The sequence below is a fragment of the Esox lucius genome, chromosome 1 (genome assembly GCF_011004845.1).
Source record: "Esox lucius isolate fEsoLuc1 chromosome 1, fEsoLuc1.pri, whole genome shotgun sequence".
Classification (NCBI taxonomy): Eukaryota; Metazoa; Chordata; class Actinopteri; order Esociformes; family Esocidae; genus Esox; species Esox lucius.
In genome coordinates, this window is record NC_047569.1 from 33989727 (window position 1) to 34008479 (window position 18753).

At 42.0% G+C, this 18753-nt stretch overlaps 1 protein-coding gene across 3 annotated transcripts; it reads left to right on the forward strand.

Annotated features, from left to right (window-relative positions):
- Nucleotides 1-5772: 5772 nt before the first annotated feature.
- On the forward strand, nucleotides 5773-17808 carry LOC105011746 (NLR family member X1). Of its 3 annotated transcripts, XM_034295707.1 has the most exons (9): nucleotides 5773-5794; nucleotides 5903-6061; nucleotides 6523-6590; nucleotides 8533-8639; nucleotides 11048-11691; nucleotides 11904-13333; nucleotides 14706-14792; nucleotides 16469-16720; nucleotides 16966-17808. In XM_034295707.1, the coding sequence occupies exons 3-9, from the start codon at nucleotides 6568-6570 to the stop codon at nucleotides 17339-17341; spliced, it is 2919 nt and encodes a 972-aa protein (XP_034151598.1). In that variant the 5' UTR covers nucleotides 5773-5794; nucleotides 5903-6061; nucleotides 6523-6567; the 3' UTR covers nucleotides 17342-17808. The 3 variants fall into 3 exon arrangements, with proteins under 3 accessions (XP_034151598.1, XP_034151596.1, XP_034151604.1); XM_034295705.1 differs by lacking the exon at nucleotides 5773-5794 and having other exon boundaries at nucleotides 5876-6061; XM_034295713.1 differs by lacking the exon at nucleotides 5773-5794 and having other exon boundaries at nucleotides 5876-6061; nucleotides 11063-11691.
- Nucleotides 17809-18753: the final 945 nt, after the last annotated feature.

Here is an 18753-nt window from a genome sequence, read left to right on the forward strand (position 1 = left end):
AATTTGGGGAGTTCTAAAACTCCCCGGGACTCTAACCCAGATACAGAATTTGGGGAGTTCTAAAACTCCCCGGGACTCTAACCCAGATACAGAATTTGGGGAGTTCTAAAACTCCCCGGGACTCTAACCCAGATACAGAATTTGGGGAGTTCTAAAACTCCCCGGGACCCTTTACACACAATAAATACTTCGAGGTGCCCCTAAGTCCTCGGGACTCTAACCCGACTGGTTGCCGAGACTCTAACTCGCAACTCTCCACCGTCCCCGTCGGGAAGTGGCGTAGGGTAGTCAACCCTAGAACGATTAACGGGCCTCGAACCCGACTTACAGTGAGACTCTAACTCACACACCGGTAGCGGGCCTCTAACCCGACTTACAGTGAGACTCTAACTCACACACCGGTAACGGGCCTCTAACCCGACTTATAGTTAGACTCTAACTCACAAACCGTTCCCCTGACCCCCTGAATTTAAACCAGTCTCCCAATACGTTTTCCACAGGTCCACAATTTAGTTCATAGCCAATATGCAGATTTAGATATAACAGGCTCTGCTTACCTTTATCATGAGCCAGCTCGGAACCTGTGAATCTCGCGTAGGTTGTCTGGACAAGATCGAATTCCTTCTCCTCTTTCCAATCCCGGACGAGCCCCCAAATTGTTGAAGTATAACACTTCCCCGAGTTGGTTTGTTGGAAAGGAGAATAAAACACAGGGAGTCAGGGCAATTACCGTAGTTATACGTCCATTTATTACAGAAGCTTCTGGAGACACGTGTCGCCGCACAATGTCTAAGGATCAACATTCAAAACATCATTTTTATACTTCTACTACGCCCAAAAAGATAGAGGCGTTAACTTACAAAGTGTGTGCCATTGGCCCAATCCCAGTTTTATTCCTTATAGGATAACTGCAAGTATCCCCTTGCCCCCCTTTCTGGTTTCTGTCTTGTCTGTCCGACTATGTGTGTGTGTCTCTGACCTGTGACCTGTTTCTCACAAAACAGACATACTAAATCTTTCTATCCCCGGCAACCGCTTGAACAGGTTTTCCTATTCTCCTACTTGCTCCTTCAGTTTCGGTTCATATTACAGACATTTAATATTTTGTTTCATTGGTTACAACAGCTTATAACAGTTCACTAACTTATATAATCAATACATCTACATTGGTTACAACAGCTTATAACAGTTCACTAACTTATACAATCACTACATCTACAGTTTCTTGGGTCCTAAAAGGAGCATTTCTCTTTTTCAGTTTAAAAGCAAAAAGTTCTCCATCATCCACTTCCAAATATCTGAAATGCATCCGGATGACATCAGTACTGTAGTCAACTACTGTAACGTTAGAGAGACCAATAACTAACTGAAAATACACAGATAAAGTTCTAATTTAAATGACCAATGTGTTTATTACTTTCAAGCTTGCTTTAACGAGTGTTATGATTCATGTGACAACACTTACCTAAAGTACAGCAATGTTTCACGTCATTGGTGCAGAGCAGCGAGCCTGCAGGTAGACATGGGCCAACGATATCGGATGAGCACTGAGCCGTGGGTGGGTGGGAGACTGACAAGAAGGGAAAAAACAACCCAACCCAACAAACGTACCGGCTTACCTTCCCCGAAATGAGAGGTACACTTTTAAATGTAAATAACTGAATATAATAGTACTTGATACCATAAAGTAGATGCTATATACAGCTCTGGAAAAACAATTGACCGCTGCACCTTTTTTTTTACCTTTCCAAAAAAGTTGAAAGGAATGTTTTGAGTGAGGAACAGAAGCGTTCAATTTGCAGTGTTCTCTTAATTTTAACCTTTCTGTTCATAAATATATATTTTTTTCCCAACATGTCTTCCTATCGTGACTTAGAATACAGTCATTGGTTTATGGGATTTGCAGCTATTTAATCTTTAAATTAGAAGGCTACCGTTTCTATACTATTGAACGCAGCCCAGTCCAAGCACTGAGAACACTTCCCTCTCTCGGCTATGTACATATTTGAAAACAGTCTTATAATAAGGACTGTGCTACATCGTACTGTGTGATACTGTGGGACTGTGTGATAAGGCATGTGAAACCGGTCCCACAGAGGGACGAGTGTCTGCAGGTTTTCGTTCTTACCTTGTACTTGATTGAATAATAATAATTGGGTCACTAATTGGTTAGTTCTACCCTCACCTGGTTGTTTAGGTCTGAACTGGGAACCAACTTAAAGGAAAAAACAAAAACCAGCATACGCTAGGCTAGGCCCTACATGGAATCAGTTTGAAACCTGTGCCTTATCATCACAATGAGACTAAGATTAACTGAATTCATCGTTGAAGCGCCAAATGCCTGGTGAATGTTCAAGGTGAAACTAACTTTACTGCAGTACAATTTCTGGTTATCATTTTTTGATTTCATTACGGTTAGATTATTCCGGACACGAGGACCTGAAGCAAAGATTCTCGTCATGATTTTAGTTTTGAAAGGCTGTAACTTAAGGGTATGTCGATGACTGACGGCTTCTAAAGAGATGAAAGCAATATGACCAACTCTGAATATGAGTATTTGACAACTATTTTCAAATATTAAAATTTGAATGATTAGCCATCTGACAGGTTATTGGCTATGCGTCTATTACTGTACGTCAACTGTCTGTCACTGTCACCAACGGTTATACCGGATAACGCAGCTACAGTGTAATTTATACATTTAAAAAATATATTAAATATAGAAATATATAATTAACTGATGCCCTTTTCTGCACAGCAAAAACATGTCATTCAAAATTAAAGGTTTTGCAACTTGAAGCAGTTCGATTTGATAGGTGTTGAAGTCTAACACTTCCCCGAGTTGGTTTGTTGGAAAGGAGAATAAAACACCAGGAGTCAGGTCAATTACCGTACCACATATTCCATCATCATCATCATCATCTTCCCCTTATCCGGGGCCGGGTCGCGGGGGCAGCAGTCTAAGCAGGGATGCCCAGACTTCCCTCTCCCCAGACACTTCCTCCAGCTCTTCCGGGGGGACACCGAGGCGTTCCCAGGTCAGCCGGGAGACATAGTCCCTCCAGCGTGTCCTAGGTCTTCCCCGGGGTCTCCTCCCGGTGGGACGGGACCGGAACACCTTCCCAGGAAGGCGTTCCGGAGGCATCCGAAACAGATGCCAAAGCCACCTCAGCTGACCCCTCTCGATGTGGAGGAGCAGCGGCTCTACTCTGAGCTCCTCCCGGGTGACCGAGCTTCTCACCCTATCTCTAAGGGATCGCCCAGCCACCCTGCGGAGAAAGCTCATTTCGGCCGCCTGTATCCGGGATCTTGTCCTTTCGGTTTATTACACATATTCCACATATTCCGTTTATTACAAAAGCTTTTGGAGACAAGGTGTCGCCGCACAATGTCTAAGGATCAACAGTCAACACATCATTTTATACTTCCACTATGCCCCAAAAGATAGAGGCGTTAAGTTACAAAGCAAGTGTGCCATTGGCCCAATCCCAGTTCTATTCCTTATAGGATAACTGCAAGTATCCCCTTGCCCCCCTTGTGGTTTCTGTGTTGTCTGTCCGACTATGTGTGTGTGTCTCTGACCTGTGACCTGTTTCTCACAAGACAGATATACTAAATCTTTCTCTCCCCGGCAACCGCTTGAACAGGGTTTCCTATTCTCCTACTTGCACCTTCAGTTTCAACACAGTTACAAACAATTAATATTTTGTTTCATTGGTTACAACAGCTTACAACAGTTCACTAACTTATACAATCAATACATCTACATTGGTTACAACAGCTTACAACAGTTCACTAACTCATACAATCAATACATCTACATTGGTTACAGTAGCACCCTGCGGACAACCTCTGCCTGGCTGGTGTATAGGGTACTGACAGAGAACAATTGCATACACCTGTTATCGTTATTGCGCTACTTTTTTTGGCACGAAAACCTGGCTAAGCTGGCCATTCCTTGAGCTTTTTTTGAAGAGGCCACTGATTAGAGATTTACCGCAAACTCCCTGCCAAGAAAAGCAACCGAAGGATGATAACAGTGCAACCGACCACCAACAGACTTATCAGGAAAGAAAACCTATAAAGAAACCGCAAAGATTCTCAATCTCGTTTGGCTCGTTTATTTTTCCACCTATCCCGTTATTTTTACATTGGTGTCTGGTTAGTGTTCAAAAAATACAATTTATTTTAGAAATGATTATAAATAATTCAACCTTAATTTGATTTGAATTGAAATAGGTGTGTATGTTCTGGGTGTAATCATAGGTTATATGCTGAGTTGGGGAACAAAATCAGTAACTGTAATCAGTTACGTTACCAACTAAAATATTGTAATCGGATTAGAGATACTTTTGAAAAAATGTATGATTACTTTTGGATAGCTTCAATTGAAAAATATTAGGTGCAGGTAATAATTAAGACATGTAGCAGGCTTGATTTTGTTTTTAAAATGTTTTGAATGTTTGAATGAAAATAACAATTGCCGCCTCAGTTGTGGGTGATCATCAGGTGAGCATAGGTAGGTGCGCTTAACCAGATTAGTGACCGATGAATCGTAGTTTAATTTTGGTTGGTTGGGTGGCTTGGAAAAACAGAGTACAGTATATCTACGATAATATTAGTGATTTATTTATCTATTATCAAAGCATCTTTCTGAGAACAATGATAGGTGACAAGTTTTTTTCAAGTTAAGGTATATTTGCTAAATGCACCGAACAATGCCAGAAAGAGTTGCACTGAACAACTCAGACAGGAATTGTTTAGGAGATTAGGCAAACATTTGTTAGATAGCTGTAACATGAAACTGCCTTCAAGATAAAACATTATATACAATTTATCCTGATATTTGAGGAGAAAAGGTGTGTTGGGAAGCACTACTCCAAAGGATGATTGCCTTTGATGTAGCCAACACAATTCTGTCCATACAGGTAGGCCATGTGATTCTGCCTGGTTTGCATCTCAGACAATTGCGTTCATTGGTTAGCATTGGCTGCTGATGACTTTGACTTAAGCTATGGGTGCAGATGTATAGTCACATTTTATTTATTTCATTTACGTTTTCAAAATCCATTGCTGGTTGCCCTAATAATCGAAGGTTACGTTTGCGCTAGTAAAACGTATTTGTGTGCGGGTGTCCACGATTGCAAACGTGTTTTCTAATGCCTCTTTATATGAAAGTAAATCTCCTCCTGCTCCTTGTATGTGCCCTTAGGACCTTCATATGTTCCATATTTGTTCTGGGTGGGTCTTCCTTTGGTTAGAAAACGTGACGGAAATTCTGTGGAAAGACCAGAATAAGAGAGAAGGATATAGGTGGATATAATAAATGGGGAGGAGCTTTGTTGGAAAGGGTTGGCTGGCACAGGGATGCTGTTACAGTTGATTTGGAGAAGTCTACATGGCCTTGTTGGTTCTGGGACTGCATATCTCTAATTGTTTTCATGTCATTGCCAGTCTGGGCAGCTGGTTATTGGAAGTGAAACAGCACGATTTCCTATTAGCCATATATGTGTGTTACAAGATACACTGAAGAAAAGAATAGGAATGGCATGTTGAAGGTGACATGCATGATGTTTCGTTGACACAGAGAGCAACTGGTGAAAAGAGTTTTCAAGTTTACTCATGATGTGAAATACTTTGAACAGGTGAGTCCGGGTCAAGCATTCAAGCTTTCTTGTGAATGTGTTGAGTGTTTACTGAATGCCTAGTTCATGGACAGTTCTTGATTAATTGACTGATCTATTCTATGGAAGTTGTGATTGTTGAAAGCCTAGGAAGAGGTCCTCTGCAGATGGTGAGGCAAGTTCAAACATGTATCTCAGATCTAACTTCTCACTTTCACATAAAGGTACAAACAAACTAAAACATTGTCTGTATGCTCTTGTCATTATCATGCTTAAAGGTGAACTTCCCTTGCTGTTATACCTTTCCTGCAGAGGGAATTACATCTCCCAATAGCATCATGTTATGAGAAACATTGTCATAATATGATGAAACCACCACCATGATTCTGAAAACAAGTAAATCACTTACATGTTGTCACAGTTAAAAACTGTTGGAGGTAATTACCTTGGTGTGTTATTTTGAAGTTGATTGGTTACACTTGAGCTTATTTTGAATTGGTTTTACAAGGAGGGTTGGCAAGCTACCAATTATGATATTTCAGTTTTTATTTATGTATGTGTGTATATATATATATATATATATATATATATATATATATATACCTAGCTCCGGAAAAAATTAAGAGACCACTGCACCTTTTTCTTTCCTTTCCAACAAAGTCGAAAAGGAAGGTTTTGAGTGAGTAACAGAAGGGTTAAAATTAAGAGAACACTGCATATTGAACACTTCTGTTCCTCACTCAAAACTTTCATTTTCAACTTTTTTGGAAAGGAAAAAAAAGAAAGTGCAGTGGTCTCTTTTTACAGCGCTGTGTATGTGTGTGTATAATTCACAATAATTAATATGATTAAAAACCCACTGAGAATGATTTGAATATGTGGTTATGTTTATTTTCAGACATGAACCTCATCCCCCTGACTAGGAGAGTCAATCAATATTAACATGAAGATGGGTGCTTTCTATAGGTTTGTCAACTTTAATTTCCAGAGAGGAGTATTTTGGAACCAGCAAACCAGTTATTTCCCCACACATTGTAAAAATCCATAAAATTTTACCTGTCCTGACATGCACTGCCTACTGACAGTGCCGGCACTAGCCTTTTGGGACCCCTAAGCAACATTTTATTAGGAGCTCCCTCTCCCCTAGTGTCAGGTGCTCCCTAGCTGTTTGGGGCCCCCTAGCAGTTGGGAACCCAAAGCGACCGCTTATGTCGTTTATGCCTAGAACCGGCAATGCCTGCAGAGGTAGGGAAATGTGTATTATGAGATTGCTGAACCTTAACATTAACCAACCATGTCAGCAGGTTTAGCTACTACTGACATGCTGGGTTATTTTGTGCATGCAAGAATTACAGATATTATATAATGGTTTTTGAAAAAACATAGCTTTTTAAAGTGTCAATGCATCTCAAAAAATTGGAATATCGTAATTCAAATAAAAAATGTACACCTTCATATATTCTAGATTCTCTTACACTTAAAGTGAAATATTTGTTTCAATCTTGATGATTACGGCTTACAGTTCATGGAAATCAAAAATGCAGTCTCTCAAAATATTAGAATAAAACATTATAATACAGAAATGTTGACCTGAGAAGAACCCTAATCACCTAATTAACTCAAAACACCTGCAACGTTTTCCCAAGTATGTTAATTTATACATTCAATACTTGATCGGGCTCCTTTTGCACAAATTACTGCATCAATGCAACGTGGCATGGAGGCAATCAGCCTGTGGCACTGCTGAGATGTTATGGAAGCCCAGGTTGCTTTGATAACGGCCTTCAGCTCGTTTGTGTTGTTGGGTCTGGTGGATCTCATTTTCCTCTTGACAATACCCCATAGATTCTCTGTGGGGTTCAGGTCAGGCAAGTTGACTAGCCAGTCAAGCACAGTAATACCATGGGCAGCAAACTAGTTACCAGTTATTTTGGCACTGTGGGCAGGTGCAGAGTCCTGCTGGAAAAGGAAATCAGCATCTCCATAAAGCTTGTCAGCAGATGGAAGCATGAAGTGCTCTAAGATCTCCTGGTAGACTGCTGCATTGACTCTGGACTGATAAAACACAGTGGACCAACACCAGCAGATGACATGGCACCCCAAATCTGACAGTGGATACTTCTTACTGGACTTAAAGCAACTTGGATTCTGTGCCTCTCCACTCTTCCTCCAGACTCTGGGACCTTGATTTACAAATTAAATGCAAAATGTACTTTCATGTGAAGAGAAGACTTTGGACCGCTGAGCAACGGTCCAGTTCTTTTTCTCCTTCACCCAGGTAAGACGCATCTGACATTGCCTCTGGTTCAGAAGTGGTTTGACACTAGGAATGGGACACTTGTAGCCCATTTCCTGGACACGTCTGTGTATGGTGGCTCTTGATGCACTGACTCCAGCCTCAGTCCACTCCTTGTGAAGCTCCCCCAAGTTCTTGAATCGGCTTTGCTTGACAATCCCATCAAGGCTGCAGTCATCCCTGTTACATGTGCACCTACCAGACTTTTCCCTTCCAGTCAACTTTCCATGAATATGCTTTGATACTGCCCTCTGCGACCTGCCAGCCCTTTCAGCAATAACCTTTTGTGGCGTACCCTCCTTGTGGACGGTCAAGTCAGCAGTCTTCTCCATTATTGTGGCTCTGTGTACTGAAGTCTTAGGTAGTTAATTAGGTTATTAGAGCTCTTCTCACATCGACATTTCATGAGCTGTAAGCTGCAATCATCAAGATTTGAAACAAAAAAGGCTTGAAATGTTTTACTTTGTGAAATGAATCTAGAATATATGAAGGTGTCACTTTTTGATTTGAACTACGGAAAAAAACTTTCCACAATATAATTTTCTTTTGAGACGCAGCTATATTGTAGCAGAAAAGCAGTCGCTGTTGTTGAGCTGCGTCTCTCACCCACAGAAATCTTAGTCTTCCAAGAAGTCAATGGAACAAGTGGAATTACTCTTCCTCCTATGCAGCGAGTGGATTTCATTCAAGGTCTTTCTGTTCCAGTCAAACTGAAACAGGTAAGTCAGTTTCGTCATCAAACCGGTCCGATATCACTGATCGGGGCAGCAGGTCGATTTTCAGTTCAGAAGGTTGGGCCACCGTAAAGGTTGCTGTCTTCCCAAGTCGACAAGGTGAAGAGTATGTTGTTCTGACCCTGAGCAAGGCAGTTAACCTTTATTTGTCCCAGTTCAGTGCTGAACGTGAGAACGTGTTCTCAGTCATTCACACCTGGTAACATCGGGGTTAGAAAATGGACCAGTGAAGTTATGTGCTCCTACGTGTCCTGCACTGTACATACCGTACTGGTCAGCTAGAAGGTAAATACACAGGTCATAACAACATTATTACTCAGTTCTATAGCCAACTGAGTAATGTTGCGTATGGCCATTATTTCCCTAATAAAGCTGCAAAAAGTTTGGCTTGTTTTTGCCAGACCACGTACGTGGAGCCGGCTAAGAAGAGCGAATGTTTCTTACTGAGTGACTGACTGACTGACTATCCATCCATCCATCTTCTTCCGCTTATCCGGGGCCGGGTCGCGGGGGCAGCAGTCTAAGCAGGGATGCCCAGACTTCCCTCTCCCCAGACACTTCCTCTAGCTCTTCCGGGGGGACACCGAGGCGTTCCCAGGCCAGCCGACTGACTGACTACCCCTTGTTAAATAGCATAGTGGTTAGAGAAGCGGACTTGTGAACTATAGGTCCCAAGTTCGTTTGTCCGCGCAGGCGAGGCACTGTACGTATTATGAATTATTCCATATAGACAAAAATGTCGCTGGCTAAAAGCATTAATATCTACATTATAGTAAGCCTGAAATAAAACAGTTTATGGTTATATTGCAACTGTTTCGGGTGGATTTGCGAAGGAAGCATCCGTGCATGCGTGTTGGGTCAGGATAGACAAACATATTTGCTGGCTTAACAATGTAGTTACGTTATAGTAAGCCTTAACTAAAACTGTATACGGTTATATTGCAACTGTTTCGGGCATGGAAGAGTTAATCTTCAGTCTCGCTAGCAATTGCTCAATTCTTATGATTATTCCTAGGAAGTAAGTAGATACCAGTAAGCCTATTATTGGCTAATAAGCTGTTAAAAAGGCCAGTGGAAAAAGCAATACAGTTCATAGACGCTAGGGTAAACTTAATAAGAAATGTTAGTCAGTTCAACACAATCCTCAATGGAGTCTAGCGACTGCTGAAACGTGTAATGCCGTGGCTTAGTGTGGAAGACTTTGAAAGCAGCAACGTTTCTATTGAGAGCAACAACGTTTATTAATTATTTCTGGTAAATTCAACGATTCTCTCGACTTTTCACTTGATGAAAAAGTTAGTTATCGTCACCTTTATTGATAGTTACTGTATAAATGTCATTCACGAATGAAAGAAAAAAGTATGTTGTTTTGCCATGAAGAAAAAAAATAAGTTCTTATGCCATGAAATAGCTTTGGCAGACTCGCTAGCAACTGCTAAATTTTTATGACTATTCCAGTAAGTTAGTAGATACCGGTAAAGCTTGTTACTGGTGTTAGGGACATTTCTGTAACCTGATAAAATATATTCTGAGTAAAGGACTGAGTTCCAATGTTTAAATGCATAGAGGAGTGTGGGAGAGGGGATCTGGGTTTTGTCCTAGGGGGCATTCTTGTTTGGCCACGAGTAATTATAGGGTTAATCATCTACCTATCAGTAGGTTGCTCAGATGCTTTAATTCCCCCTTAAGGGTTAAGAAAGTTAATCACATGAGGGAAGACACCATGTCCCTTATGTCAAGCCCAGGACATGTGATAGAACAAAGGGTGTGTGTTTGGTTGACATGGGAAAGAGGGGCAGCATCTTACCACACCCCTTTTTCCCTCCTTATATACTGATGCATTTCCTATACTGATTTAGAGATTATTCATTGTTACTTTGTAACCTGTGTATTCTCTCCTTGCAAGAATAAAACTGTTTATTGTGCATTTGAGTTTTCCTCTGTCTTACCTACCATTTTCGTAAATAGTTTGGACTTTAGAAATTGCCATCACACTGGCTAACAAGTTGTTAAAACGGCCAGTGGCAAATGGCATACGTAGACGCTACTTGTGGTGGAGGTAAACTTACTAAGAAACGTTAATCAGTTTAACTGTATCAATGTAATCACAAATGGCCAATTAACTATTAAAACAGCCAGTGGCAAAAGAGGATTTGTTCAAGATATACATGCCAGGAGTCAGTATAGACAAGAGGCTATACTGACGGCAAGCAAATGTACAGCTCTGTGGTGTAGTGGTTAACAACATAGCCTTTCACGTGGGTGACCCAGGATCCAATCTCAAGATGTCAAATCTTTCTATTGCGGGCCACTTGAATTAGGCTTGCATGGTTTCTTGTTCCTTTGTCTCTGAAAATGTTTTTTTTATTCACAACTGCATTGTTATATACTAGGCCTCTCCTTCACAGATCCCATGGAGATCCACAAGAAGAAGTTGACCTTATGGATGAATCATATACCTCAGGAGGAAAAGCAGTTTGGGGGTTACTTCACGCCTGAGACCATGTATGTGGAGCCCCTCATCTTAGAGAAGAAGCCAGAGGAGTGGAAAGGGCCCCTGACAATTCCTTTCCCCAATGGATTTCAGGGGTCTGAGAGCCCCTCAGTCACTGTGGAGCAGCTGTTTGAACCCACCCAGGAAGTAAGTAGGGAGAAGGGTGTCAACGTGCTGCTGTATGGGGCTGTGGGCACAGGGAAGAGCACAGTGGTGCGGAAGCTGATTCTAGACTGGTGCGCCGGGCTCACTTTAACCCAGTTCAAACTACTGGTGCCCTTCTCCGGTGAAGACCTCGCCCATTTATCCAAGTCTACGTCTCTTAGAGACCTGGTCAGCAGGAAGTATCTGCACCTAAAGAATATCCCCATGCTGAGTGGAGATAATGACCAGGCCAAGGACGTACTGTTTGTTTTCAAGGGCATTGAGAAGATGAAACTGGACTTCCGTATTAGTTCCACAGAGCTGTGCAGTGACCCCAACGAGGCCCTCCCACCTGGAGCAGTGGTGGTGAACCTGCTTAGGAAGTACATGCTGCCTGAGGTAAGAGCCTAGAACCTACCTTGGGTCAGTTACATACATTACAATTTGGATGTGCTGAAAATGTGTATTGTCAATTTGTATGTCAAATTTTTATTCCTACAATCCAAGCTGTTAGAATTATCATATTAAAAAAAAAACACTAGGTTGTGAATAATTATAGGTCTTTTTTAAAATCCAGTATACTTATTCTATAATATATCTACATTTTTTAGGCCAGTATTTTGGTCACCACCAGGTTGTCTGCTCTTGACAGCATTCCTCCAAAGTATGTGACACACAAGGCTGAAATATGTGGCTTCTGTGACCCAGATCGCCAGCGGGCATACTTTGCAAGCCGACTGCTGCAACAGAGTGGAGAAAACCCAAAGACCCAGGAGGCCCTGTCCCCCACTGATCAGCTCTACCTTGCCCTGCAGAGGGACAGCCAGTTGAAGGATGCCTGCTCTTCACCCTCCTATTGCTGGCTGACTTGTTCGACCCTCCACCTTTTACATTTCCCTGATGCTAAGGCCCCGATATGTACGCTTACCGGAATCTATACCAGATTCATGAGGCTCATCTTTGGCGGAGAGGTGCTGGATATGGGTACAGGTGTACCTTCTCTCAGGAAACAGAACTCGTTGATGCGTCATGTGGTCTGCACTGTGGGAAAGCTAGCCTACGAGGGAGTCCAGAAAAAGCAACGTTCCTTCACTGAGGAGGAACTGGAACAGTTTGTGGGGGGAAAAACTAAAACAGATGAGGATCTGCATCAGCTGGCTGTGTTTCGCACCGACATCCTTGACTTCTTTCTGGTGCCCTGTGTCAGGACCAAAAGGTCAGAGGTCAATGAGAAGGATAAGCGCTACGTGTTTGCCATCCCCACCATGCAAGAGTACCTGGCTGCCCTCTACGTGGTCCTTGGCGAGAAGAAGACGGTTCTGGAGAAGCTGAACGAAGGAGTGAGTTTGTTCTTTGGGCACTGGGGCCAGGATGTTAACACCTTCCTCAACATAATTTCCAAGTTCAAATCACTCAAGATCTTCACAGTCTTCAACTTGCTCAGGCTCTTCCCTAGCCTCTATGAGAAGATCAACAGCCACTGCAAAGGCCACATCGCTCGCAACATTGCATCAGAGATGTTCCACCGTGATGAAAACTTAAATGAGGATGTTCTGGACCAGTTGGAGCAGAGTCTGCTTGGAGTTCATGGCCCCCAGCCCAAGGGGCCATTGAACAGCCCGACCTATGAACTTTACCCCATCTTCAAGGGCGGCCTCCTGAACTACAGTAACCGGATTCTGCTGGAGCACTTGGGCTGTGGCATCAAAAGAACCACCGTATCGCAGACCACCGAGGTTCTAAAGAAGCAGCTGGACAAAAATGTTGTCAAGCAGAAGCCCCCAGAGGAGTTAATGGACTTCCTGGTTCTCCTCTATGAATTCCAAAATCCACGGTTTACTGCGGAGGTCCTGCTCTCCATCCAGAGAATTAAGCTGTCCAAGGTGCGCTTGACACCACTCAAGTGCTTGGTCTTGGGCTCTGTTCTGGACTGTACATCCTCGCAGTACTACCTGGAGGAGCTGGACCTGTCTTCCTGTCACCTGAAGGACAGCTTGCTTGACATGCTGTTGTCTGCCTTTCGTCACACTTACAACCTCAAGTGAGACAATGTCTGGTTTGTGGTATTTTGATAAGTCAACCTCTTCTGTGCACTTGGGAATTTCTCTCTAGATTGACCATTAGCATCTGTCTATGGTAAAACAATTCCTACATACCACAGTAAGAACAATATTACCAGTGTATTGATCCTACTACATAGCCCATCTCATCATAATTTTCAGAATACAGGTGGTAAATTTAAGGTCACTTAAAGCTTTAACAATAACACTCTAAATGCTCCAATGACTCCTGCTGTCCAGAAAAGGCCTTCAAATCATTGTTACAAAATGATTTACATATCAGGTCCTAACCTAATCCATCTAGTAAATTTTAGGGTTAAGATATGGTGGGCTTGTCCTTATTACTTAAATATGTTGGGCTTGCTGCATAAAATGTATACTCCCTGTGTTATGCTTTGGGCACTCATGGGAAGTACAGGGAGACTTTATTAGCCACAATATAACCATATAACTTACAGTATCTATTTGATGCAGCACTCTGTTTGTGGTTATGATAAAAGCATGGTGTAGTTGAATGGATCCCTGCAAAATGGAGTTTAATTTGTGTTTAATGATTTATCTACAACCCTGTTTCCCAAATAGTTGGGACGTTGCATAAAATGCAAATAAAAACTGTATGCAATGATGTGCAAAGACAACATATAAAATGTTGAAACTGAGAAATGTATTGTTTTTGGAAAAACTCATGCCCATTGTGAATTTGATGCCAGCAAGACGCTTTAAAGAAGTTGGGACAGGGGCATGTTTACCACTTGCCATGAATCTCCAGACACAGTAGGTGGATTCACAGAGTGCCAAATTTATGAATACAAAAACGTCATCCAAAAACCATAATAACAGGGCAGACAAAAGTCAAAAACAAGGGAGATCAAAAGAACAAGGCAAGATTGTAAGGCTAGAGAATAAATGTGGTTGATATGATTGGGAATCTAGAAACGAGGATGGGACACCACTGTGGTGCATCACCTCTTCTTTTAACAACACTCTGTAAGCATTTGGGAACTGTGGAGACCAATGGATGTAGTTTTTGAAAGTGAAATTTATATCCATTCTTGCTTTCCTTTCCTGAAAAAGATGTTTTCTGGATGGCAGCACACAGTATGTTGCTCTAAAACCTGTATATATTGTTCAGCATGAATTGGTGCCTTCACAGATCTAATGCCCCCCCATACTATTACGGATGCTGGCTTTTGAAACGTGCGTAAATGAGTAGTCTGATGGTTTTTACACAGCATCACAACTTCTTTGGAAATGTGGTTGTGTATTTATTCATCAGTACATGAGGTCCATACTTTGCAGGCTAATGTGTATGTGGGCTTATGAAAGTTGTCTCTCTTTCTCTGTTGTCTTCAGTCTCCAGTTTAACTGCCTGGGTCCTGAGTCCTGCATTCTCCTGAGAGATCTTCTGCTTGACCCCAACTGTACTATTAGATCTTTACAGTAAGCCACTGTCTCTTGACCAGGCTATGGCCTCGACACACTGCCATCAGCCTTTTTTTTATAACAATGGACCTACAGCAAACTGTTAATAGCCCTCTGCATTCAGGCATTTTCCCAACGTCTCTTAAACAGCTGCCATTAAGCCCCTATTAAAAAAGAGAACTGGATGCAATACTGGAACGGCCCTGGTAAAAGTTTTAAATGATATTCGGCTGAATACTGATTCCTATAAAATAACAGTTCTCGTTCTATTAGATCTCAGTGCAGCATTTGACACTGTAGATCACAGATACACTTCAAGATAGGCTGGAAAATTGGGTAGGACTCTCCCAATCTTATCTAGATGGCCAGAGTTACTTGGTCACCATTGGTAATTCTGAATCTGATGGGTGGCTATGACATGCGGGGTTCCCCAGGGATCAGTATTTAGATCTCAAACCGTATGACAACAGCTCAATAGACTCACTCTGTCACTGTATAGAGCACATAAATACCTGGATGAACCAAAATTGTCTACAATTAGAAACTGAGATTAAACAGAGATGATTGTGTTTGGCAACAAAAACTAGGATTAGTAAAGAGCTGGATTCTCTGGCCCTAAAAACCAGGGACCAAGTGCGTAATCTTGGTGTTCTGATAGACTCAGACCTCACATTTAACAGTCATATCGAAGCGGTCACCAAAACAGTATTCTATCATCTTAAAAATACAGCCAGAATCAAGGGCTTGGTGTCCCAAAAAGACCAAGAGAAGCTCTTCCATGCTTTTATCTCTAGTAGGGTTGACTACCGTAATGCCCTCTTAACTGGACTCACCAAAAAGACTGTAAAAAAGCTCCAGCTCATTCAGAATGCTGCTGCTAGAATGTTACCCAGGACCATGGAGAACAGAGCACATCACGTTCTTATATTTTTGCACTGGCTTCCAGTCAGTTACAGAATAGATTTTAAAGTGGTGCTTTTAGTTTATAGATCACAGAGTGGTTTAGGCCCCGAATAAATTTCTGATATGTTTGAAGAATATAAACCGAGCAGGGCTCTTAGATCCATGAACACAGGTCAGCTAATAGAGTCCAAACTAAACGTGGTCAAACTGCGTTAAGCAGTTATGCTGCACACATCTGGAATAAACTACCAGAAGATCTTAGACGTGCCCCAAACGTATCAATCTTTAAATCCAGGTTAAAAACACTTATTTTTTCATGCGCCTATGACTGAGCACTTAACTTAACCGCACTGTTTAGCCTTATAGCTTTTATAGCCATTTATATTCTATTTATATTTCCTCATGCTATGTTTTATTATTATGGTGTTGTTTTGATGTTTTCATTTGAGTATTTGTTTTTATGTTATTGTATTTTTATATTTTTTCTTTTTCTTTGTAAAGCACATTGAATTGCTTTTCTATGAATTGGGCTATATAAATAAGCTTGCTTGCTTGCTTATTGCTTTATCTATTGCGCAAAAGGTAAAATTAATTGTAATCAGAATCAGTTTTACAGGGGCAGAATACACATCTACTTTTTAAATATTATTATTAAATTTTTTTTTTATTATTATTAACCCTAAGTGTTTACAACTGAACATGTACATAGAATTACATCGATAAGGTAAGACACTGTCTAAACCAGTCAGCCTCCATGAATCCTAATTGTGTCCTGTGACCGTACTTTGTAGACTGTGTGATAATCCCCTGTTGGAGTCCGGGGCTGACTACCTGCTGGACGCCCTTCCAGGGAACCGGTCTCTCAGGAAGCTTTCCCTAATGCACACGGGCATGGGCAACGCGGGGGCCTGCAAGCTTGCCGAGAAGCTCAGTCAGCACACAGGCCTGGAGGAGCTCAATGTGGCGTACAACAACATCGGGGACAGCGCTGCTCTGACGCTGGTGGATGCCTGTCGAGAGCACCCCAGCATCCACACTGTGCAGTAAGCTAAGCAGCACCGCGCCGACATGCAGTGGGTATCGCAATATAGGAGGACCACAATAAGCTCCCAAGCTTGAAGTTGAAGACACCTGATATGCCAGTAAACTACCCGGAATGACACAACAACCAAGGAGTCCTTAATTGTCTTAATAAATGTTTTTGAGCGTAGCCAAAAGCTGCCATGGAATTACGCAGACGAATCACTGCCTTAAGCTTTTGTTTAAATGTTTTCTATTGTTTCCTCAGCTTGTACTTGAATCCTCTCAGTAACGAAGGGAAGCTGTTGCTGTGTGACCGAGGGCTCTCGTTGGAGCAGGGAGGCACAGGCCGACGAGTGAAAGTTCTGGCCTCGGTCACCGAGGGCACAGAAATCTCAGAGAACTGGCGCCTCATCCTAAACTTGATCCGTCAGAACGCCTTGTCCTGGGAGAGGGAACGGGTCCGAGAGCAGCTGCAGATCTTCCTCCAGGACCTAGAGTGGGGCAAGCAGCATGCGCCAAGCTTCTGGAAGAAGATGCACTTCCGTAGGGTGGAGAATGGTGTCAGACAGACCCTGCAGATGCTGGGACATGGAGAACCTGCGGATGCTGTAAAAGGGGACCAGAGGGGACAAAGTAATTGACAAGCAATGTCTGTTTTGACAAAGTTGAGCCATTAGTATCAATCCACATATCCATTGCTCTGGATACTTGTAGTTTGACAGCCAATTAGTGGGATAACCAATCCTATGCAAAATAATGCAACAATATATGGTATATATTAGAAGAAAGTGTCCTTTTCAAGCCTACAAAATGTAGTTGTATATCCTCTTACGTTGAAACACACACAGGCATATTTGTTGGACATCTGTCCTTCTTTGTTTGAGTATGTCTGTATTGGTGTGTGTCAATTAGAAAAACAGACTATCCGACTTTCATGAGAAATACTCTAAACAAGATTCATTGCTAATATCAAAATGTACTTGTGTACCACAAGATAAATTAGCATTGGCTTAACGGTCCTGTTTCCTGACTGGTTAGCTACTTTGATGGACGTTTAACCATCACACAGTCATATTGAGAACATACAGTGGGGAGAACAAGTATTTGATACACTGCCGATATTGCAGGTTTTCCTACATACAAAGCATGTAGAGGTCTGTAATTTTTATCATAGGTACTCTTCAACTGTGAGTGACGGAATCATTACTGGTTGGTTGGTGATCAAACACTTAAGTCATGCAATAAAATGAAAATTAATAACTTAAAAATCATACAATGTGATTTTCTGGATATTTGTTTTAGATTCCGTTACTCACAGTTGAAGAGTACCTATGATAAAAATTACAGACTTCTACATGCTTTGTAAGTGAGAAAACCTGCAAAATCGGCAGTGTATCAAATACTTGTTCTCCCCACTGTAGATGCTTAAGTTAAGATTGAAATTGTCATGCGTCCGTAGATGAGTGGTCAGGAATGCCTGGCTTGTAGGTGAAATGTCTCTGAAAATCTGTTTTTTGTTAAATGGCTGTAAAATTATGCGTCTATGTTCAAGAAGGCAGGATTGGAGAATACGTTTGGTCTTCAGAAGTGTCTATACTTCAGGTATATGTTGGCCAAGTCGTGGTCGATCGTTTCCCAGGTAAAATAAATTGCTTTGCATCCCTAGTCCCTTTTGTTCTAACTTCGCAAGCAAGATGAAGTCGGAAGGATGGCTTTCCAAAATCAGTTGGGAGGTTTAGTTGCACTCCACAACCTCACTTTATCTAATAATTTTTGGGTGTCACATGGTTATATCCCCCTACAGGAGAGGTGCCAAGTCTCCAGGTAGTTCTACCTGAATCCACATCGATTTTACCTTGAACAAAACAGAAGGGGTTCTCGTCTGTAAAAATGCATTTCAGCGTGGGCCAGAGGAATTCAGTGCTTGTATTTTCAATGTTGCAGACTTCTAGACTGTTTTTGCTCTCACAGAAAATGGAGAAGCAATGACCGTGTGTATGTTGTAGTGTCCTGAAGAGACTGGCGGCTAAGGCCACTGAGTTCCAGCCCGGCG